This window comes from Rhodnius prolixus, unplaced genomic scaffold (assembly GCF_049639745.1).
Source record: "Rhodnius prolixus isolate KJV_2025 unplaced genomic scaffold, Rpr scaffold_28, whole genome shotgun sequence".
Classification (NCBI taxonomy): domain Eukaryota; kingdom Metazoa; phylum Arthropoda; class Insecta; order Hemiptera; family Reduviidae; genus Rhodnius; species Rhodnius prolixus.
In genome coordinates this window covers 694,381-719,754 of record NW_027411618.1, presented here as the reverse complement: position 1 = coordinate 719,754, position 25,374 = coordinate 694,381, and the positions used below count along the sequence as shown (strand labels likewise).

General features: G+C 36.5%; 1 protein-coding gene across 7 annotated transcripts in view; it reads left to right on the top strand.

The window, feature by feature from the left end:
• hth (Meis homeobox homothorax) overlaps window positions 1-25,374 on the top strand; it is a 290,170-nt gene that overhangs the window by 158,194 nt on the left and 106,602 nt on the right. For 5 of the 7 annotated variants that reach the window (XR_012460421.1, XR_012460420.1, XM_074134763.1 and 2 more), the window contains exon 8: window positions 10,189-10,311. Coding sequence is in view for 5 of the 7 variants with exons in the window: in XM_074134763.1 (XP_073990864.1) it covers window positions 10,189-10,311 (123 nt within the window). In the remaining 2 variants the exon portion in view is untranslated. The remainder of the gene's footprint in view (window positions 1-10,188; window positions 10,312-25,374) is intronic. The other 2 variants (XM_074134764.1, XM_074134761.1) reach the window with 1 other exon arrangement.

Sequence of the window (25,374 nt, the reverse complement as noted above, 5' to 3'; positions counted from 1 at the left end):
AAATTTAATTATGAACATTTTGAATAACGTGAAGCTTTAAAAATTTGAAAGGCTGGAACTCTATGCGGCCTACTGGGCTTGCGCAGTATTGTAGCCTAGTCTTTCGGCTATCTTCGGGAGTTGTCGGATTGATGTGGCGCGTTTTTTAATTTTAATTTTTTGTGATGTATTTTCTATAACGAAAATAAGTTCTTATTGAATTATTATATTATTATTTTTTGTGGGTGCCTTTATAAGAGATCTTCGTATGAACTGAACATGATAATTTAATGGACACTTTGTTTTAGAATCTCCATCTTTCTTCGTTCACTACAAAGAATAATGCGAAGCCCAACTCATAATTTCTCGCTTGACGGTGAATTTATGCGTCATTCGCAAAAACAGTTTGGTATTAGAAACTATTCTCAGTAATAATCTAAAGTATAATTTAAATTTTTTTAAAAAAATTTAAATAACAGTTTTCACAGGGTGTTCCCATAAAGTGAGACATCTCAAATTTTCTTACTGTTTTGTATTTTATGACCTCAGTTAAAAGCTATTTACAGCTCACTGTCCGATGATGGACAGTGATAGTCTGTAACAAGTGAACACTGTCCGGAGGCTGGTAGTGCACCGAAAAAAGTCTTCGGGCGCCAATAACTTAAAAAGTTGGCGCGCCTTACCTTAAAAAATAAGTTTTATTGGAAGAATAGAATAGATTCTAACTAGGAGGGCCTGTTCTATTGGATCTATTGTGGCTCCCACTACTCTAGGAACTAACTCTCCAGACCCGTCCGTTTAATCAGACTCTTAATTCTGGAGAGCTACTCTTGGGTGTAAAGCTCTTAGGCCTTGGTTTTTCCTCCCCGAGAAGTAACATCCTTAGCCAGGACAAGCCCCTCACACTGACACAATACATGCAGTGCCGTTTCCTCCTCTTCCAGACAGAACCTATAGAGGCTATCATCTGTCAGGCCCAAGCGATACATGTGTTTTCTGAGCCTGCAGTGGCCAGTTAATAGGCCGACAATTATCCTAATAAACCACACGGCCTTGACGGATTAAGTCTGCAGTCAGCTTTAGCGTATAGCCCGTGATGAACTCCTTCGCCTGTCTCTTTGACCTCCAAACGAAATTGACCCCAATCGTCCCTATCCAAAGCCTTAGATCGCCAATACCGCGCACCCAGCCTGGTTGCATCCCTTCCAATTTGGTCCATCCATCGAGCTTTCGGGCGTCCAACCTTTCTGGTACCGATGACACGGTGGTTCAAAACTTTCTTCGGCATTCTGCCGTCTTCCATCCTCAGAACTAGTCCCACCCACAGGTGCCCTCCAGTTTTATTGGTAGAACTTTGAAGATTATCTCACAGTTGTAGCCTATCCACATGTAAATAACCATGCTGTTAGTTATTATAATAATTTGTTAACCAGGACCTCAGTCTGGTGCAAAGGAAACTAGAAAGAAGTAAATTCGCCGAATGTTGGGAATACTAGCGTTGTTATATATTTAATGGAGTGTAATAAAATAAAATAATGCTTGTAAGATGTTTACACCCCCCGGGAAGGTGAATTTTCACCCCTGTCAGTTCTTGTAGGTAAAGGATAAGTTAATGCGAATTGTGCTTGTAAAGAAGGTACTTGCCTAATATATTTCCTTCACATAGGTACGCCCTATAGTTTTCTTATGCTATGTTTCTTTATCCTGTTCAGTCTGCCTATTGTGCGTGTATTTTATGATGGCGGGAAATTGTTAGGGCGGGAAAAATAGTAATCCTTTTTCTTTTCTTTTTTTTGCCATTAATTCTGTTTTGTTTGTGGGTGGATCTTAAGAGCAGAAAACTAGGTTGGTTGTAATTAGGGTTCTTCTTTGGTTACTGAAAGAGAGCATTGGTTTGTGTCTATGTGTTTGAGTTTTCAAGATAGAAGTCGATTTAAGAAGAATAGGGAAAGAATATACGAGCATGTAGTACAAGTTCAAGGCGGAACCATGGATGGTAGGTAGACAATAGCAATCCCTGACTGTGATGTTTAAGCCCCATGGGCAGGGGGTTTTGTGTCTGCGGTCGTAGGAAAGTGATAAGAATGGGGTACCTCTGCTGCAAGTTAGGGTCCTCTATTGCCTGTATTGGGTTCTATAGAAAGACAGTGGAGGGGTAAAACGGGGCACTGGAAACGAGCTGGCTGCATTGTAATGAATGTAGAAGGAGGAATTTGTTCTAGGGTACAAGGGATAGGGTGCAACCGTATACTATTGTCATAAAAAAGAGAAAAGAAGCAACTAGAATCCCTACCCCAAAACCCTATGAGTCTCAAACAAAGACTAAGAACTACAAACCCATGACTGATTGCTTCACACCCGTACATTATGGCCATCAAAGATTAGCACGGCCTTATAACATATAGGGATCGTTACGGGGTTAGATCATAAAGGCGACCAGAATTCCTGGATTAGCTGGAACATTTCCGGGACTCTGTGTCCTGATTTGGATAAAAAAGAAAAAGTGTACCGCATTTGTCCAAAATTTGCCACGTTTTTTATTTTCTCTTACTCTACAATTAAGGGAACGTTCTGTAATCGTGCAGATTTCCTTATTATGTGTTTTTACAGATCAGATCCTCTGAATACGGAAAACAGGTAAACCAATATTCACAATGGTCTTCCGTGCTACTCAGGAGTTGATGCGCCGTAATTTAATAATGAAGAACTAATAAGATCAATAATCAGAGCCCACGGCCGCTTCAATCTAAAGTTTATGCCGGATTTCCCCGTCTTCTGCGGCTGCCAGTCCCAGTTGCTTAAACCAAGAATGTTTGTAGCATCTTTTATTCACTTTTCCGACCATTTGTTTTCAGCAGACTAGGCTTTCCTAATTCTTTCAATCTTCTATCTATTTCATTGTCCTTAGTCTCCTCCACTCATGTCCAGCCCTGTATTTACCCAGATTGATCACTTAATCCTGATTCCTTTCTAAAGCCTCTTTCTTCTTGATTTGATCTCCTTCACCAGATATTAGTAGATCCTCTGAAGAGAGTTTTTTGCTTGATAAGTCTTCTTTACCTTTTAAAAGATTAAGATTTACTTTGCTTTACTATTGTTAGATTTGAACAAAGTTAAAGATGATCTTACTACAGTTTTTTTGGGCTTTTGAGCTAGAACAAGGGTCGTTAAACTGGTCAGTCAACTAACATTCTTCAGGGTTTTGTAGGAAAGTTAATTAATATTGCAAAATTTAATGCAGTCACCTATTTACAAAATATTTTGTAATCTAGTATCATTTTTTTGTTTTGTTTTTAAATTATTTAAGGCGCATCAACGTCTGAGATTATTAGCGCCCGAAGTTTTTTTTTTTTTTCAGTTCACTGCCGGCCTCCGCACAGTGTTCACTCATTACAGACAATACTGTAAATCAACGGACAGTGAACTGTAAAAAGCTCCTAGAAAGAGAAAAAAATCTAAGAGGATCAGCAGCAGCTGGATACGAACCCGGGTCCTCCGCGTGGGAATCCAATACGCTAAACGCATAGCTAATCCGTTCACTGCAGTCTAGTATTTAAATCTGTCAATCAAATTAAAGCTTGTATTATAATGTTTTGTAAGATATAGCAAACCAGTTAATTTTTCTCTTCAAAATTATGATGGGTACTTGCTTACAAATAGTTATGGATTTGTTTGATGCAACTATACAATCGTTTACAGGTGAGGTTTCGTGTCGTCTCACCAAAGAGTCTAATTGCATTATGAGCCTATCACTTTAGTTTGAACTTTTTTTTAGCGCTACTTTAACAGTACCATTTTATTATAGTCAAAATTTAAATATTAAAGCCAACCATATTAAAACTGTCCGGTAGGACAGTTGTATAAGGGTTGATCGTTAAAAAGTGCACGAAAAAGCGTAACGTTGAAAAACACCCAACTTTGACAATTTTTTTCTCTTTTTCTATAAAAGATAAAATTCCCAAATTTTCTTTATAATGTAGGGCAAATCCTCGTTTATAACTGTAATTTTTTTGCAACAACTTTTTTTTTAGACAGGCTGTACGTCCAACTACCAAATTAGGCGTACATACTTTATTATTAAATTCTCATATTAACCATTAAATAAAATCCAAGACCTAGAGACCGGGAATCGCTATGACGTCAGGATTTCTTAACTGAAATAATTTTATGTATAATATTAAAAGCCAACCACCCTTTTTTTAGTACATTTATTACAATTTCTGGGATACAATAACCAACGCTTATGACCAACAGTCTTGTCAGATTTTACTCTTTTTTTCTATTCCAAAATTATTTTCTATAGCAATTTAGGGGTAGCAAATTAAATATTAACAGACAATACTATTTGTGCCAGTGTTTGCGTTGTGTTATAGTTATAAGGGTAGTGTGGTAGATCGAACAGAAGGCCGCTCGGGTTCGTTGATTGGACCGCCAGGCGCCGTCGCACTGGCTACCTTTGCCACGCCCCGCAACAAATAGCAACTCACCTATTACGATATTATTATTAATATTATCATTATGCAACAATAGTATGATTAATATTAACAGGCTAAAAGAAAAAGTCTCTCAGTGTTTATATATTTTTTACTTTATGATACCGATATGGATTGTTTTAATCGCCGATTAAACATATTGCTGGAAATTTAGGCCATTCGGTTACATGAAGAGGCAAGTTCTGTGCCATAAGCTGGTTAAAAAAAGTAGCAGTAAAAAAACAGAAAACAAGTATTTATATGAACAATAATCACCCACAGTTACACAGAAAATATTTTGTCTACAAACTGAATGAAGGTAGATCAAATTTCAGTCCCTATTTTGTGGACTATTACCATGTATACTTAATTAGCATGTTTTTCATTTTTGGCGTTAAAATTTAAATAAATTCGTAAGTTCAGTATTAATTAACAAAATATAATTTGAAATTTGAAATAGTTAGAGAAATTGTTTCCTGGGTAGAGAGTAAAACTGCAAGTCCACAGAAGAACACTGCTATCTATATTATAACCAAAATTCCTCTCCCAACCACAGATATCATCCGCTACCTTGGTCTGTTCATCGATAAAAAGATCGATTAGATAAAAGATAAAAACGACTTCAGTAATAAGAGATTTACAAACTATATAGTCACCTCAAAAGACAGAAAAATTAGACAACAGATCACGAACTATGCTCGTATATTCTGCCTAGCGGTGCTCCTTTTTGTGTGCAATTTGTAACCTTTGACTTCCTTATTTTAAGGCAATCTACTTGATAAAAAACTTGACTACTGGTCCATCTAAAAGAGTTTTATCAATGAATTAAACAAACTTGATCAACTAACACTGTTGTGTGTGCTCGTGAACACGTTTTCTTGTAAAAACAAACGTAATTTCTCATACGAAGATAAAAGGAATCCTGGAAAATGATGTACCGTTTGAAAGCCCATTAGACAAGGAAACTTTTATAAAAAGTGCCAGCACCTAGGTCTGATAATGATCACGTAAGGGCCTAATGAGTTTTCTTCAAAAATTTCGATTACTTTTATTTTTCCAGTATCCAGGAGGAAGATTGAGGCTGTTTGGAGAATAAGTTATGCTTCGAAATGGTGTCAGTTATTTAGAAAATTTATCTGTCTTTCTAACCGTGTCATCAGAATCGAATTCGGACTAAAACTTTCTGAGTAATAACATTTTTATTGCAAAAAAGTAATTTTTTTAGAAAAAGAAATATGAAGTTTGCCAATACGCCATTGAACTCCACTTTAGGCCTGTGGACAATACTTACTGGTTCACCCTGTATACTCGAACAATTTTTTCTGGACGATTCTCCTAGAATCGTCTTAAGCGCTAGTGGCTTCGTGAAAGGGTAATTTTTCTCTTCTGATTAACGTTGTTCAGAATTGTTGCATTGCAAAACTTTTGCTGTTGTGATAATGGTGATAAGTTTGTATAAAACCGGTAACTGGGTAGTAACAGTTATATTTAATTAAATTTTTTCTCAGATCATAATGGCAGTATTATTATTAAAGAGCGCCTTTGACGCAAAAGCGGTCAATTTCCGATGTTTGAGCCTGGAAAGGCTATAGCTTTCAGAGGCAGTTAAAACTATCAAGCAGTAACGCCCACTGGAGGCTACGAAAAGCGTTAGCCTTTAGTATAATTCTTATGCGTTTAGACGTTGTTTTTTTCGTAGAGAACCAATAGTGCTGGGTTCTTTGAAATCCTGTAAAATAGTGAAATTTACTTAAAAAAATACATATGTGGGTATAAGAAACCTTATTTAGACAATATAATGGAAATCTTCAGCATCTTAACATATAGATAAATGACAATAATTGTAATGATATTTTGAAGAAATGAATGTTATTTCAGAGAATAATGCAATCACAAAAGTAGAAAAGAGACAACAATAGTTCAAGTTTTAAGCCCTACAATAATATCGATCTTACTCTTAATCCCTCGATAGTAAATTTAAATCTAAGCACAATAATTTTTCCAAATTGGACTAATTTAGAAACCGGCTCCTCTTGAAAATGAAATTGAAAGAATTTATTTCTCAGGTCAATCTAAAATTTTACATTCTGTAAAGAAATGACAAAGATCGTCCTTAGAACTAGCTTCTTTACACAATTTACATTGGCTTTCAGGAAAAAATGTGTGTTTCAGTCCATTAATAAATAATCGAACAGATTTTTTAGAAGCTAGTCTAATCTGAGAAATAATTTGACTGATTTGAGGAATTGAATTCAGGTACGTTTCTTGGCCATCCAATAAACTAATATTTCTGTGGAACAAAGCTGCTTTGAATTGTGGGTAGTTAAAAGACCAATAAAAGTTGTGTTATCTACGGGGTAATGCTGAAGTTGACGATCTTATTAGTTCAAAAGTTTTGAATTCTCCAGTATATTAGATTCAAGAAAATTTAATTTGTTAAAAAAATTAAGTGTAGAGAACGCCATGTAAGTTTTTTTAAAGAATCTTTTTATTATTATTATTATTATTATTATTCTCTAACCGGTTAGAATAGGACAGTGATGAAGACAGACTGCTCGCGTAATTTGTAAACTACCTTTCTAATGGAAGGTAGAAAATAAAAAAAAGTTAATCTGGCCATTGTTAAAGAAGATGCAAGTAGTGGCGCTGAGAGGAGGAGGAGGAGAGACCCCCCCTTCAAGGGGCACATTAACATGTAAGGAGCAAGTAGTGTGGCTCGCTTGGTTAGCGAGAATAATGGGACTGTGCGCTAATGAAATGCCGTGGAAACAACCTTGCTCATTACAGGGACCCTCCAAGCGGAACTCCAGTTACGCCACCATTCTGTCTTCTTTACTCGCGTTAGAGACAAGTATAATTTTAATTTTTTTTTTCTTTTTTTTTTATTCCCTGCCGCGCCTATAATCAATTGTAATCAACTAATTTGAGTTTAGTGCTTATACGCAAGAAAGAATTTTATCTAGCAGTTTGCTGTACGGTTGCATGATTTTTAAGTCTAACTACAGTCGAACCTCTCAATAACGGACACTGGCGGGGGAAAGTAAAGTGGCCGCTGTTTGGAGGAGTCGTTAGAAGGAGGTAGGCAAGTTTCATAATGAAAAAATATGGGTTTTTTTTCCAAACATCTATTTTAAAACGTGCATAATTGCATAATTATTTAGCTATATGATATGCATCAAATTTTTCTTAATTATCCAAAAAATTTATCAAAAAACTACATATTATTGACTTAATTAATAATTTTTATAATAATCATCACATTTATTCCTAACAATAATAATTTATGGTAAAATTATCATCATACTACTCGTATCATCTATTATTAGAAAAATAGAACAAACCTTTCGGCAAGTTGACGATGGCTCGATTTGGTTTTTGCAAAATCTTCCAACACATTTATTTTCTCTTCTAGAGTTAACCATTTTCGTTTGTGAGACATATCGGAAAAAATAATATTGTTCGTCCAAAGTTATATTGAAAAATGATTAAAATGATACAAGATGTATGGAGCTTATATAGGAAACTTTAGGAAAAACTAGAAAAAAAAACGAAAACTTGAGAGGAGATAATTATTTTTTATCACCGCGTCAAACGAACTTTTAATAATAAGGTGGTCGTTGGTGGGAGGTGAAATCAATGTCCGCGGTCGCTATGTAGAGTGTCCGTTAGACGGAGGTTTTTTTATATAGCAAGTGTATAGGGGTAAAACGGGGAAATCCAAAAACTGCCCGTAAATGGAGGTGTTCGCTAGTGAGAGAGTCCTGTACTTATTTTCTGCTTGCCCAAAATTCCGATAACTATTTTATGAAATAAAACTAATAAGTTCATATCTCCCGAGTTTGGCCCCCAAAAAATGATGTGTAAATTCCAGTTTTTCAGTTAGAACAATCATACTTCTTATGATACACTTCTTAAGGCGCCACGGTAGCCGAGCGGTTTAGAGGCGAGACCCGTAAAGCTAAATATGTATTGTGTGGTTACTGGGTTCGATTCCCCGGTCTCTAGGCCTTGGGATTTTATTTAATGGTTAATAAAAGAAATTTTGCAGTAAAATAAGTTTGCTAGTTGCCACCGTCCACGACACCTAATTTTGGTAATTGGACGTAAAGCCAGCCTGAAAAAAAATAGTTATTACTTTACTTTTTTATTTCTTATGATAAACTGTCCTCTTTAGATCAACTGTAACGGTGGTAACAGTTCCTTACAGCACTCCCATCAACTTTGAAAATCTCAAATTCATAGAGGATCCACGTAAGGTGTTTTAGACTCCATAATATTAAGGTGAATCCTTGACTATGAAAGATTATTCTGAAAGTTGTTGTATTCACTTTTAAAATGTTCTTTCGATGGGGAATTTTGTCAATTATCTTTTTTTCAAAATGTCCTCCGATTTCGGAGATTAAGAATTTCTGACCATTAGCCGTCCTGGACTTGATTCTGGCTTCCGACAGGATTCGTCACTGTTGTATATAAACTGAAGAGATTCCTTCCCATTTCATATTACCAAATTGTCTACTCCTGTCTGATAGATCGCTACTACAGAGTTAGTTGCGGCATTGAACTCTCTGTGACGAAATTCTATCGTGCTAGCGTATTTTTGCTAAGAAATCATTCTTGGTCGAGTGTTCACCGCTGTTAATCCCACTTATCCAGAAACCTTGATTACAACGTACAGATACTGTTATATAATCTATAATCCTAAACCTGAGCTTCCTTATTATATCTAAGAACATTTTGTGCTTATCTGCTCTTTGTGTGCGTAAAATGGAAAATTATACAGAACTAGAAGAACATTCATTTTCACTCTAGAAGTACTCTCTACCTCTATTTATACATGGAACCCACCATACAAGACTGAAAATACTAGAATTAACACTAACTTTTTGAAAAACTACGACGTCTGTTTGGACTTAGATCTATCATGAATGTAGAAAACCAAAAATCTCTTTTTAAAAAAACACTTCAGATGGATCAGCATGGATTTATGGTTTCCACGAAACCATCCATCATCCAGAGAATCTAATTCCGCCAATCTATTGAAGCTCCTCGTCATATGGTTAACGCTCACCTTAGTTTCAATATCTCAATTCTTTAAAAAAGTAAAAAGATCGCCCTTTAGTATCCCCTTTGTTAACGAACTAATCCATCCTTACATTTTCTGGATTTCCACAATATCCTTGCAACTAATCCAATCTTCCTTCAGTCCTCTTCTTTTGGGTCCATAATACCGACTGTGCTATACCCAGAACTATAATTAGATAACAACTTACATGAAGACCCAGATACAATACTGTAAAGACTAGACCTCAATCGATGCTACAAAGTTCATTCAAAACTACTTAATAGACGTTCATAATGTTTCTGAAATAACAAAATACTAATTTAAAACCCAGTCATACCCATCTGGATATAAGGGTGCGAGGTTTTGGGGTGAAATTGAGTATCCCAATTTTTTGTCGCATCCAATCCAAATACCTTCACTAAAGCACCAACGTTTCTTATAAAATCCTCAATACTGACCTAGAAATTCCATTTTACTTTCTGTATTCCATTTTATAAAATGCTATTAGCGTGAGTCCCATGGATCTATCTTTGCACATCCTGATTAGGAGATTTCCTGGTTTAGATCCATCCGCATTACCCAAGACAATACTCCAAAATTCCTCTTCTTCCAACAATGTGTTTTTTTATAAGTAAATACAAATTTAGTCACTATAGTCATTGATTTGTGTTACAGGCAAGTGGTGCGGCCGTCGAGAGTGGCCATCGCCGGCGGAAGCAAGAGCCGCCAGCGATGCGGCGAGACGCGGTGTTCTATACTCCTCAGTATTCCTCGGCAGCCCAGGCGAGTACAACTCGTGTAAGTATAGCAGCAGGCTCTATCAAACAAGATCTATCAGAACAGTGCTTGATCAGTTTCACCATCCAAGAGCCCAACTACGATATTCTACAAAATTACCTTCAACATCCTACTGATAGCCAAACCCAGTATTTCACAAAAATCGCTCTATTTATTCTAGAGATTATTGTAGTCAATTTAACTCACGCGTTAAGTTCTTCATAAAGATTTTAAACTACTTCACTGTGTCTCCGATCCCACAAAATTTCCCTTAAAGCATTTGCGGGCTCCAAATTTCATCTACTTCGGCATACTAACTTACTTAATAATGCTCCTTAATTAGCAGGATAAATGCCAGTTCTTCTATTTTTACGACGATGGACTATAGTAGAAAGAGAAGAACTGGCGCTTCTTCTAAATTCTGGCCTCTAAGCTATGGAGAACCGTTCAACTTTCCGAGATTTCAGAGAGTATGGTGAGGTTAATACTGGATGTGCAACATCCAGGTGATTATTGTGGTTAACACACAAGTATTGGGCTAAACGGAAAGCTTTACTCTAACCAGAAAGGGTTGATATAATAAAAAATAAACCACTAGAGTAGGTGAGCAATAATTAAAGTTGTGCGTTACAAGACCAGGTAATTTGACAGACCCTTTAATCTTAGAAATAGGCTTAAGAATGCTGCAGGAAAAATACAGTTAGAGATGGTAATGCTGGAAAAGTTTTGGGATCTGGGGTCAACGTGGCAAAAGAGAGCGTTCCATTGGGCTTAAGTTTTCTGAAGAGACTTCATTGTTTGGAATGATGGCAGTAGGCGAAGATGGTATGCCGATGTAAAAGCCATTTGTCGCAGCCAAAGTTACGGGGAAAGGCAGTTCTAAGATAATGCGGTTTAGGTTTATCCATAACCTCACCAAAACGCAAGTGTTTCCAATTGTTACTTTGGTTGCGGAAAGGATGTAATAATTGTGATTCATCAGCTACCGCAAATAGAGTAAAAACCAAAGTTCTTAACCAGACTGTCCGAATATGACCGATTTCCTAATGAAACCATATTGGTTACTATGAGAATGGAGGCGCTATATTTGGCTTCTATAAATTAATCAAATCTGTCTGACCGGAACCGTCGTTTGTATGAGAGGTGTTAGTTTCGTTTTGCCGAAAACATGTTTACTACACATTGTAGTAGAGCAACGAATTGTCGTGAAATTTCACATGACACTTGGTAAAACCGCTACTGAAAGTTATCTTTTATTAAAAGAAGTTTATGGCGATGAATGTTTATTAAGTGCGCAAGTTTTTTGAGTGATTCAAGCGTTTCCAAGATGGCCAGAGAAGGCGTAGGAGGTGATGATGACCGCCCAGGTCGCCCTTCCACGTCCAAAAACGGATGAAAATATCGATTATAATTAATCAACATTACTACATGTGAGGTGCTTGCTCAACTCCGTGAAAAGAGTAAGGAAATAAAACGACCCGATTTGTTGGAAGAATAAGTCACGGGTTCTGCATCAAGACAATGCATTGTCTCTGTCAAGACGTTTCTAGCCAAGTACAGACATCCCAGTTTTAGGTCATCCGCCCTTATTCCCCTGACTTGGCCCCCGTGTGACTTTTATCTGTCCCCTCCAAAGTCAAATCTGCATTAAAAGGAACACGATTTCAGTCCAGTTGAAGCTGTGAAATAAAAAGCGGCACGCGTCATGCAGGAGCTCACAGAAAAAGACTTAGAAGTACTTTTTTTTAATAGTTTTCTTTCCTCAATTTGTTTTTGTGGTAATTATTCTTGCTGAACTATCTAAACTGAGTGTACAAATGACTGTAAAGACATCAAGTGTAATTGAATTTTTTGATAGTTGCGGAGAGGGATTTTGAGCTTCTCTCTGAACGTGCTATTGTAACTGTACGGTTTTAACATAAAATGTTTTCGAAATTCCTAGTTTCCTGAATATGCTCTGAGAAGGGGTCAAAAAGGTGTATTGCTGGAATGGGGGAATGAAAATCTACACGAACGCCATAGGGTGAGACCCTTTGATACTTTCGGGTTACTTTGGGGAACCGGACCAGCCGCTTATGTCAATAGCAAAGGGGCTAAGAGAAATTAAAAATCTATTCAGTAAGTTGAACACTACCCATTTGAGGGGAAAAAATATAGCGTTAGATACGATAGTAAGATAGCAAGTTTCTGCTGCATCCTGCATTTGCGAATACTCAATTTGTAGAAAATGGGAGCCGCTCGGGATACTTACTGTTCCGGCAGTTAGAGGAAAGTAAGGAGCGTATAAAGAGAGGCGGCACGCGCCGCACTGGGGGTGGTCCTCCGCCTGCAGGGTGCTGGTGTGCTGTAGTGGGCTCTGTAGCGTATCGATCCCGGCAAGAAGGGACCCGACTAATGGTTGTGCCTGCGCTTGACACACCCCGAGCTTGGACACTCCGCTTGTCACTGGCAGACAGACCTGGAGGGGTTCTTGCTGAACTGCGCCCAGATCACTAAAATTAAACTGAATTGCTGAATTGCTGTATGTGTGGGTGTCCTTAAAAAACATTCAATATTCCGCTCTCGGCTGGTAGGTTGGCATTCAAATTAACCAGCTGCTCTGGTTTTTTTTTTTTTTTTTTTTTTGTTTTAAGGACAGCAAAGAGGGAACCCTAAAATGCCTAAAAGGGAAAAGAAGCAGCCAGACCCGCCTTTAGGCAGGCCCTAACACTACAGGGGACTCAACACTCGGCCAAAATGTTGGACTTTGATTATAAATTAAATTAATTTTTATGAAAATAATACAAAATAACGGGCGAATAAGATGGCGTAGTGAGCAGGAATGAATATGAAAAATGGTTTATTAATACACACTTTCTCGGTAAAGCAATGGTAGCGCGACGCCAAGCGGGTGCCGATGGCCACTCGCGAAGTAAAGATGGTGAAGTCTTACGTGGCTGTTGATTAATAAATGGCTTATTCGCAACTTAACTTGAACTTAATTCAATTTAATTTTGATTGTAATGGGAATTAGGTTATTTTTTTTTTTTTATGATTTAAGGCGCGTCAACATCTAAGGTTATTGGCGCCCGGAGCTTTTTTCAGTGCACTGCCGGCCTCCGGACAGTGTTCTCTCGTTACAGACAACACTGTCCATCACCGGACAGTGAGCTGTAAGAAGCTCCTAGGAAGAGAAAATCTAAGGGTCAGCAGCTGGAGTCGAACCTGGGACCTCCGTGTGGGAATCCAATACGCTTAGTGCTGCACGAGACCGAGACGAGGCGAGATTTTATGCAGTCTCGATCTCGGTCTCGTCGAGATATCTCAGTCTCGGTCTCAGTTTTTTTGAATTTTTGTTTAAGTATTAAAAGTGGTTTGCTATTACTAATCTTTTCAAAAAATGTCATTATTTTCTAATAATTATTTTAATTTATATATTGGTAATGAAAATGTGTGTAAAAGAAGACAACTACTTACACTTCAATGCATCATATATTACTACTCCTTAACAAAAACTTACAGTTTAAAAAGTTAAGTATAAGGGTTGATTAAGCGCCAAAAGGTACACAAATCAGCTAGTACCCAACATTTCATTCAAGCTTAGTTGATATAATTTAAGTAATTTTGCTGCATTAACTTTTCCTTCACATTTTTTAGAATTTATTAGATGTCACAGACCCTTATGCTGGCCAGTTCGTTGATAATATTATTTGGTTATAATTATGATAAAATGTATATTATATCTTCGTTTTTAAATAGGTACTTTATTTTAACTCTATTCCAAATTATTCTTCTGATTTATCTTTAATATGCCCTTTATTCTGAAGTTGTCACATCTTATACATGCATGTTAAAGTAGAAAAAGACAAAGTTAGAGTCGGCTACTGTTTAAATTTGAATCACGGAGGATTTAAAACAATATTTCAGACTTGAATTCGTCTTACCGAAATATTCGTGAGCACAAATAACACACAGTTAATAACAAGTAGATTATTCAACAACAATTATTCATTTCTCAATTGTAATTTAATTTTACTTATAGTAAAATACTGGAATAATTAGCTGTCCTAAAAGTATGCAATACTTATTTATTTTATATTACATAACATATATATAACATTGTGAGAAGAACAGCTACATTGAGAGTGTGATTGAAGAAAACTATATTATTTGCGATAGAGCCAGATAATTATTACCTATTATTATAAACGTTTGACTACTTCATAAAATAACAATTACTTTAATCGAAGAATGAACTTAAACCGACGATTTTTATTAAAAATAAAATAATCGAAATCATTGATGTATGTTGGTGTAAGCATTTTTTTAAAAAAGTTTTTAAATTTTGTAGCCTCGTAATTTTTTTTATTTTTTATACCGTTTTCTTTTTAACCTGTAATTAATAGTTTGATTATTATAGATTAATAGATATTAAAGTCAATCTACAGTGCTACTTGAACAAATATTTTGTAGATGAAAATGGCCAGCATAAGGGTCTGTGACATCTAATAAATTCTAAAAAATGTGAAGGAAAAGTTAATGCAGCAAAATTACTTAAATTATATCAACTAAGCTTGAATGAAATGTTGGGTACTAGCTGATTTGTGTACCTTTTGGCGCTTAATCAACCCTTATACTTAACTTTTTAAACTGTAAGTTTTTGTTAAGGAGATTTTTGTACCTTTTGGATAGATTTTCATTTTTGTCTATTTTGCTAAGTTACATATCTGCTTTACTGCTTTTTTTAAATTAGGAATAAGCAATTCTATCATTATAACCTGATAAGGTGTTAAGTAGGAACCGTAACTACCACTGGAGAGATCTTTTTAAAGAATGATTATAGTTGCGGTCCCCAAACCATCCTCAATAACAATTTTTTTGAGAAAGCCTTTTTATATAAAATAGGAAGGTATTTGTACGTAAAAAGCAAATTTAAACTGCGATTTCAGACCTTCCTTTTAAGAGGAGTAAGAAAAATAAACGGGCGATTACAGTACTTCTCCCTAAAAGGCAAAGAGGCAAAGATTTTGAATCGAACGACAATTCATTAATGTAAATAGGTTCATCCATTGATAATTTTAACGATTTCAGTACTTCCTCTTAGTAGGTGTAAGAGCATGATGGCACTTCACAGCCATGTAGAGGAGCTTTAATCACTTCTTCGTGCTAAATTTTATCAAAATCGGACAAAGCGTTATAGAAATATTGGTAATAATAGTTTTAGAAACGGCCATACTTGGGTGGGGCAAACTCCCCTCCATATGAGGCGTAGCGACGAGACTTTTAAAGTGCAAATCTGTACAAAATTTCGATTCGAATGACACTTCATTCATGAAAATCAGTTCACTTGTCGATAATTTGAAACGATTGCTATACTTCCCCTTAACTAGTGTAAGAGCAGATCGCCGCTTTAATGTTACGTAGGGGAGCCCTAACTCTATCATCCTACCAAATTTTATCAAAATCGGGCTAAGATTTACAGAGTAATTAGTAATAATAATTTTGAAGGGGGCCTTACATAAAGGGGGCTAACTCCTCTCTAATTCGGTGTACAGCGTCGAGACCCCCAAAAGGCACATCTACATAAAATTCCGAATCGAATGTCACCTCATTCATGAAAATCGGTTCTCGCGTTTAGGCGCTACGTAGTTTACAAAAAAGGTAACAACAACAACAACAAGAAGAAGAAGAAGAAGAAGAACAACAACAACAACAATTTCTGAAAATGCCGTTTTTGCTCATTTTCGGCAACTTTTTTCTCGAAATCTATTAGGTCTGGGGGGTTGCAAAAAAATTACAGTTATAAAGGAGGGTTTGCCCTATATTTTAAAGAAAATTTGGGAATTTTATCTTTTAGAGAAAAAAATTGTCAAAGTTGGGTGTTTTTTAACGTTACGCTTTTTCGTGCAGTTTTTGACGATCAATCCTTATACAACTGTCCTACCGGACAGTTTTAATTACTGTTATATATCTTTATATAATTTCAAAAAGATGTTAAAAACGCGCCAAATGAAAAACCCAAATAACATATCTGCCTCCACAATTTTATAATTTTGTAGCTAAAAATTAATATTTGAAAAACCGAGACGAGACCGAGATTTCTCGACGAGATATATATCATGTCTCGATCTCGGTCTCGGTTGCTTAAGTCTCGTCTCGGTCTCGGTCTCGGTACCGAGACCGAGACCGAGACCGAGATTTGTCTCGTTTCTCGTGCAGCACTAAATATGCTAAACGCATAGCTAATCTGTTCCCTAAAATTAGGTTTATTTTATTTTTTGATAATAAGTACTCAATTAAAGGGACTATATTAATTTATAATTATAAATGAATTATAAATAAAAGTACACCTGCATTTAAAACGAGATTGTCAAGTCAGAATGAAATTTCTTAAAAATAGTACTGATGAGATATAATTGTAATATAATATGACTTGCTGTTTTGATTTGGGGTCTAATATTGTGTTCGGCCACAGCTCTCCCATATCATGAACTTTAAAATGTTGTCTGACTGACTGATAGAAGGGACATTCCACTAGAATGTGGTCGATGTTTTCCAATACTTTTAACGGACAGAGTTTGCAACTCAACTGAGGATTAATTTTGTGTGTCATGGATCTGGAGGAAATTTTTATGACGTATTTACCGGAAGTCCTGACTTGAGCAAACAATCTGGTGAAATGAAAAGGTATGTCGCATGATAAATAGAACGTTACAGTAACAGAAGAGTTGAGGATTTTGTAAGAATGGCTATTGAAGTTAGAGTTAAATAAGCGTTCACAGTCCAAAGCCTGAAGATAATCACCGTAAGTCTGTAGAATTTTAGGAATTTTCTTTTTTAGGCTGTAACCATCATTCTCATAAAATGGCTTTTAGTTGTGAGACCCAATTGTATTTAGTGTTAGAATCAGAGATACTGCGTAATTTGGTAAAACATAATTTTGGATATCTGCAGTTATTCATATTGAGTAAACACACCAACCAATTTAAAGTTAATTTTAGAATGGTATAACTCACAGCTAGCTGACCCGTCTCTAACCTAATCAAGTAATTTGGAGTGTTTTTGGAGAGTTGGAGATGTCTCTTATAGAAAAAAAGGGATGCTTTTTCCAGTTCCTCCGTATATCTCAGGCCCCAAACCTGAGTTCCGTAGCAAATAATTCTTAATTTAAATAAAATAGGCCAATATTTTCGTTTGTCTAAAGTAATAGTGAGTAGAAAAAATGGAAAATACAAGATCTTCCATTTTATTACTGGCCAAAGAGGGCGTGGTATGTCATACATGGGAGGGTAGGCGTGGTTTAATAAACAGTTCTCGCTTCTGATTGGCTCTTCAACTAACCTACTTTTCTCACTTCCATTCTTTATTTGTGATTGGCCAATTCTTTATCGCTAATTATTTCTGTGGAAAATAAAAGTATTATTATTTTTTTTTTTAATAATTTTTTCTTCGTAGGTATTTAATGATGTATCAAATTCGGCAAAATCAATTTTTCTCAATAGGCGAACAGAAAATTTGGCATAATGAGAGAAGTAGATAAAAGGAAATTGTGGGTCTTGTTTCATCTATTGTTACCGCCATTTTGTTCATTTGCATAGGGCTGTTATTTTAAGGAGTTAATGTTTAATAGTTTGATACCTTCTATTACAGTCAATGGTCAAAGTTAAATGGTGTGTTACTCTTGTACTGAACAAATATTTTGCATATTAAAATGCCCAGCATAATGGTGTGTGACATCTAATCAAAATGCTAAAAAAAATATTAATGGAAATTGAATGCAGTAAAATTACTTGAATGATATTATTTTGTTACAAAAATTTGAATAAAACGCATAAGCTTTAACGAACGTTTCTAAATGGTTGAAATTACGAATGAAATGTTGGGCACTTTTGGCGTTTAATCAATCCGTATATTTAACTTTTTAAACTGTAAGTGTTTTTCTCAAGGGGATATTTATATAGGAATTATTGTACACTGTTTGTTCCCTTAGATCTCGCATGGTGCTATACTCTAAGAATCTAACATAAGATTCTGAAGATAGAAACCAACTTAAAACATCAATTTTGTGATCTAAAAGAAAATTGCTTCACTAAAGTGACAACTGCTAGCAGCTTACCATTTGTACCCACTTTTTAGTTTGTAAGTAAGCTAGAAATAAGCCTAGAAGCTTATTGTCAGGTCCAATAGTAAAATCTAAAGCAGATATTTTAATTTAAACTTCTGGAGCTTTTTCGTTTTAGAGTTACGAGGCAGTTCTATTATGCCCTTGACAGCCTGTTATGCCGCTGTTATCAGTGGATGGCTCTGTTCACGAAATCTCATTCTTTTCTTTTAACATATTGTACTAGCTGTTCAGTTGGAATATACTTAAAAAAACTTCTACTGATCATCACATTCTTCTTAAGCAATTAGACTAATTTGTAAAAACCCTCTTTTTTGGATTCTGAGGGACCTCAAAATGGGAATTTTCGGTGAAAAGCCCAGATCCAAAATATGGTTCGATCCTAATACTTACTATTAACTACAAATAAAAAGTATCAACGTTCTTTTCAATGGTGTCTTCGCGGGTGGCAATGCTTTTACTACAACAGAGAGCCAATTTTGAGTTTCCGTTTCTGCTTTTGGAGTCTGCCCTGTAAGAGAGCACTTTTTTCTCTCTTTTTTTAAAGTAAGAGTTTCGCCGGAAAATGTAAATATCTGTTTAGGAAATCTTAGAGGGCTACATCCTGTGTAGACCCTTCCATACTCTGCCAAGCAGACTGAATGTTCCCTACATAATTTACTCCAGCTAGTCTTCCACAACCAGAAAGTAACATGTGACAGAACATGCACACGTGCAGCTTGTCTACTCAAACGCGCACACACACACACACACACACACACACACACACACACACACACACACACACACACACACACACACACACACAGAATGATAGATGCTCCGAGTTGCTGCCAAAAACCACCCCTAACTTTCACTGAGAACCTCCTGCTAACCCTCTATTTCTCTTCTACCAACTTCCCATCATATTCTCTCCCCTTTAGTTTGTAAGTAAGCTCGCAATAAGCATTTCATACCTCATTGATAATTTTACACAGTGAAAAACAGTAATCAAGAAAACTTCCGCTTGTGGCAATTCTCAAAAAAACCCTGCGCGTAGGAGAGCTTTTATACATATATATATATTTTTTGTTTTTTATTTTTTATTTCTATTTTTTAATTTGAAACGCGACAACAGCTCAGTTTATTGGCACCCGAGGCTTTTCCCAGTGCACTACCGGTCCCCAGACTGTGTTCTCTCCTTACAAACAAAATTTTCCTTCACGGACAGAGAGTGAGTGGATAGAAGAATCCTTCTAAAGTGATAAGAATTTAAGTAAGGTTCAAACCTTCACAATTCGAAGAAAATTTGTGGGTTAGAACCCTGAGAAAAATAATAAAAGAAAGTCTTATAAATGATTATTATTATTTTAATGATTTAAGGCGCGTCAACATCTGAGGTAATTGGCACCCGAGGCTTTTTCCAGTGCACTACCGGCCTCCAGACAATGTTCTCTCGTTACAGACTACACTGTCCATCACCGGACAGTGAGCTGTAAGAAGCTCCTAGGAAAATCTAAGAGCCAACAGCTGGATTCGAACCGAGGATCTCCGCGTTGGAATCCAATACGCTAATCGCATAGCTAATCCCTTCCCTAGGATAGCTTACTTTTATTTGTTCATTTAATTTTCCCTTATGAGTCTATTTCTTTTGATTGTTCTCCTTGAAAAGGAGCTCTACCATTGCTAAGAGAAACCGAAAAGGTTTTAATTTAGGCTACAGAAAACTCACCTTTACCACTCAGCTAGCTCTTGGCGTACGCTAACCATCCAAGTTGTACTAGCAAAGAACGACCGTGGTTGTCTGTAATCTCTGTAATTGATGAAGGAATTAGAGACCTGATCCTGTACAAATAGCCTGTGACGTTACAAAATTGAATAATGAAACCCATTAAAAAATTAGAGAATATCTAAATATTTTATTTACATTAATTATACACTTTTCATGAATAATTATCTTTATAAATGAAAATAATTGGGTAATACAGATTTAACTCAAAACGTAACGCTTGTATCTGTCAATCATTTAGAACAGTATATTTATAAAAAAAGAAAGTTATTTCACATTCATTTATGTAATAATATACTCGATAAAATTCGATGCAATTCCTCATTATGATCTACGAAAGATTGCTACGTCTCCGCTTGACGTAACATTTACATTAAATTAAATTTACAGTGTAAATTAAGTTTTTATTTCTTCAATTTAGTCTTCTGTTAGATAGGACAGTTCCTTAAAGAATATATGAATCATTATTGAAAAATATATCGATAAAAGTAAATTTTTAACAGAAATTTAGGCTCAGAATAGGCTAATGAATGTCTAAATGTAAATTACGCATTTCTTCGAGGAGTTTCTTTTAGTATCGGCCATTCTTGTACAAGATACTGAACGTTTCGGTAACAGATGCGGCAGTGAGGTTGAAACTATAGTTCATTTTGCAAGGTACGTTTTTATATGCATGCTCTTGTTGATTCTGGAAAAAAGAACACGCAATTGCCTAACTTGTGAAAGAAAAATGTTATAATAAGATAACACGATAGATAGATAAATAAACGTTATTATTAAATATGTACAATTAATTACAAAGATGAAGTACCAATGTAAATTTACATTTTAACCTTCATTACAGTTTTGGGAAGGCTTAGGATAGGACAAGGATAAAATATGCAGGGAAAAAGAGTAGATACGAGGTGTGGCTATTAAATAACGAGACTATTGCTATAAAACATTTTATTTTAAATTTATACACATTTAGTTATTATCACTTTCAATATACACCCCTCCCCTATCCCTACAACGCTCCATGCGAATTTACCATTGTTCCAAACAGTGCTGGAAGTCTTTTTCTGTGAGCTCCTGCATGACAGATAAAAGTCACATGGGGGCCAGGTCAGGCGAATAAGGGCGGATGGCCTAAAACTGGAACGTTGTACTTGGCTAGAAACGTCTTGACCAGACAATGCAGTGTGAGTCGGCGCGTTGTCTTGATGGAGAACCCCGTGACTTGTTCTTCCAACAAATCGGGTCGGTTTTTTCCTTACTCTTTTCACGGAGTTGAGCAAGCACCTCACGGTAGTAATGTTGATTAATTATAACCCATATTTTTATCCGTTTTCTACGTGGAAGGGCGACCCGGGCGGTCATCATCTCCGACGTCTTCTCGGCCATCTTGGAAACGCTTGAACCATTCAAAAACTTGCGCAAGTGATAAACATTCATCACCATAAACTTCTTTTAATAAAAGATAACTTTCAGTAGCGGTTTTACCAAGTGTCATGTGAAATTTCACGACAATTCGTTGCTCTACTACAATGTGTAGTAAACATGTTTTCGGCAAAACGAAACTAACACCTCTTACACAAACGACGGTTCCGGTCAGACAGATTTCTATGCAAACATGTGAGACGCTGCAAATGGAAGAGAAGGCTTTACGCTGCACAGAAGTGCGTGAAGCATTCATCCTGGCAGATGCAGATGACCACTTTTTATCTACAGCTTATTTCTTTTAATCAGGTCAAGTTTAGATTGGCACTTATTGTGATGTCTCTAACTCGGTCGCGTCAATGTTTTATTCTCTACCCGTTCATTGTCTGCTAAATTCAGTCGGTTCTTCGCAAGTATCCCGGACTCTATAATGAAGGTTAAACTGTAAGTACATTGCTACTTCATTTTTTTGTAAGTGATTGTAAATATTTAATAATAAAGTTATCTAATTAATGTAAATACTATTTTAGAGTATTTTATATTCAAATTTAATAAATAAATTACATAATAACTGCTATTATGCGAACAAATATTTCTGATAATTATAATTCTAATTTCAAACCTAAAACTGGCTATAATTGCATTCATTTCTTGGTTTTAATTAATCTAATTTAAATTTGGGTTTAAACTAATACAAAGTAATTATTAAATTTGTAGATTGTAGATTGTATTAAAAGGGCGGTTCCACCAAAAAGGGTAATCCAAAATGCCCATTGTTCCTCGCTTACCTCTCATCTATAATGCCTCTCATAAGAGATATCGAGGCTTCAAGACCAATAAATCCGTCTAAGACTTTCCGGATAGCCGAACAATAAACTAATAAAGTAGTGACAGGACACTAGGGAGCATGGCGACTCAATTGCCAAAGTGCACTGAATAAACCTAGAAAGTTCAGGTAAAGATTAAGGGTTGCCACAATCTCCTGTAGGGAAACATTTAACCTGCCAAAGAACGAGAAATCTAGTTTTAGAATAAACGGGACACACCTCTACAAAGTACCGCACAGTCTCATTGGACTCACCATAGCCAGCTCAAATTGGCGCCTGGGTAAGGCCGCATTTAAAAAGATGGTACGCTAAATTCGCATGTCCACATGCATCTCGGGTGTTCGAGTTCCAAATGTTTATTCGGATTTCAGGACAATATTTTCTCGAATTTCTTGGTCGAATACCGATTTGTTCGAAAGTCAAGTCGTTCGAAAACTGAGGTAACACTGTATATATCAATAATTATAAGTAAAGTAATCGCCTATTTTTTCAGGCGGGGCTTAACGTCCAACTACCAATTAGGTGTCGTGGACGGAAGCGACTAGCAAACATACTTTACTGTAAATTTCTTTTATTAACCATTAAATAAAATCCAAGGCCTAAAGACCGGGAATCGAACCCAGTACCACAATACATACGAGGGTCGTTTGAAAAGTCCGTGCAAAAATAAAAACCACTTAATTTTGGGGGGTAAATCTTTTTTATTTTTCAACATAGTCTCCTTTTAGGCTTATACACTTCGTCCAACGCTGCTCTAGTTTGTTGATCCCTTCCGAAAAATAGGATTTGTCCAAGTCTGAAAAATAGCCATTCGTTTCTGCAATCACCTCCTCGTTTGAATAAAATCTTTTTCCCGCCAGCCATTTCTTCATATTGGGGAACAAATAGTAGTCCGAGGGAGCCAAGTCTGGAGAATAGGGGGGATGTGAAACGAGTTGGAACCCTATTTCCATTAATTTTGCGACCATAACTGCTGAGGTGTGAGCTGGTGCGTTGTCATGATGGAAAAGGACTTTTTTGTGGGCCAATCGTGGGCGTTATTCTTGCAGCTCGGTTTTCAAACGGTCCAATAACGATGAATAATATGCTCCTGTAATAGTTTTACCCTTTTCCAGATAGTCGATGAGGATTATTCCTTGCGAATCCCAAAAGACAGTCGCCATAATCTTTCCGGCCGAAGGAACGGTCTTCGCCTTTTTTGGCACAGATTCCCCCTTGGTAACCCATTGTTTAGATTGTTCTTTGGTCTCAGGAGTGTAGTGATGTATCTATATTTCATCCACAGTGACGAAACGACGCTTAAAGTCCTGCGGATTCTTCTGGAACAGCTGCAAACCGTCCTTGCAACACTTCACACAATTTCGTTTTTGGTCAAGCGTGAGCAATCGCGGCACCCATCTTGCGGATAGCTTTGTCATGTCCAAATGTTGATGCAAAATATTATGTACCCGTTCATTCGAGATGCCCACAGCACTAGCAATCTCACGCACCTTCACTCTTCTGTCATCCATCACCATATCATGGATTTTATCAATGATTTCTGGAGTAGTAACCTCAACAGGGCGTCCAGAACGTTCGGCGTCACTTGTGCCCATATGGCCACTCCGAAAATTTTGAAACCACTTATAAACTGTTCTAATCGAAGGTGCAGAGTCACCATAATGTTTATCAAGCTTCTCTTTAGTCTCCTGAGGCGTTTTGCCTTTCATAAAGTAGTGTTTAATCAACACACGAAATTCTTTTTCGTCCATTTTTTGAAAATCACTCGACTTCCTCGATCCAAACGAATGCCAAACACAAAGAAATAGACCGATCTGGCTGAAACTTGGTGTGTGTTCTTCCAAGAGATGCTACTAACTAAACATAACCTCGATAAGCGCCAGTGGTGCTATCTCTCTGACTTTGCACGGACTTTTCAAACGACCCTCGCATTAGCTTCGCAGGTCTCGCCTCTAACCGCTCGGCTACCGTGGCGCCTTATATCAATAATTATATATCAATAGTCTTATATAATCACTGTATATATCAATAGTTTTCAATAATTATATAAAATTTATTGTATTTTATTTATTTATTTATTTTATTTTTATATTACTGATTTTTCAATTTTCTAAATTGTTTTGTATTTGTAATATCCTGGCCCTGAAGAAGGCAATATATTTGTCGAAACGTTGGCAAAAAGACGAGTTGTTTCATTTGGACCGATTCCTCGCCAATTTTGAATCCTTAATTTAATAATTTACGGTCACTAAACCAATGAAACTCAAAATTCCACAAAAATAATGTTGCACATTAAGTTCAGCCATTGTTGTGTCTCCGTCTAGGAAAAACAAAGACCCAAAAACAAGTGCTCTAGAGCGATAGGAAGTCCCAGTGAGACAGGTACCTGATCCATGGATTGCATAGACCCTCCAAAGTATAATGGAGAGGGTATTTGGTTATAGTATGGATAAATATGTATTAGAAGTGTCAAAGATATCCAGCTGTGTGTGTAGTAATGTTGAAAAGATAGTATTAAAATCCCGCCAGTTTCTAAAACCCGCCCTGCAGCCTTTTTTTTTATTGCCCGAGGGGAGACAGTGTATTGGTGTGTCAGTGAACAGCGCCACTAAAGAGAGAGTTGGGTTTGCTTTTAAATAAAGATTAAACGGGACATTGACCCATGATTATGGTACTAAACACTAGGTGGTCGAAAAGGGTAGCAGCTCAGCAAGACTTCCCAATGTTTTTCCATCTAATACAAACCCTATACATACAAACAGAAACAGCACTGAGATTACCACCGTAATGGCAGTGTGTGTGTTCGTAGGCAGTAGATAGTTTGGTGTCATCCCACCCCAACCTCAGATAGGAGCACCATATATAAGGGTGGTATATGTATATAGCCTTCCACTAAGACAACCCAACCCTTCAGCCTTCTGAAGACTATGTGGGGTGCCGACTTTGCAGTATGTACAATGTCATGTCTC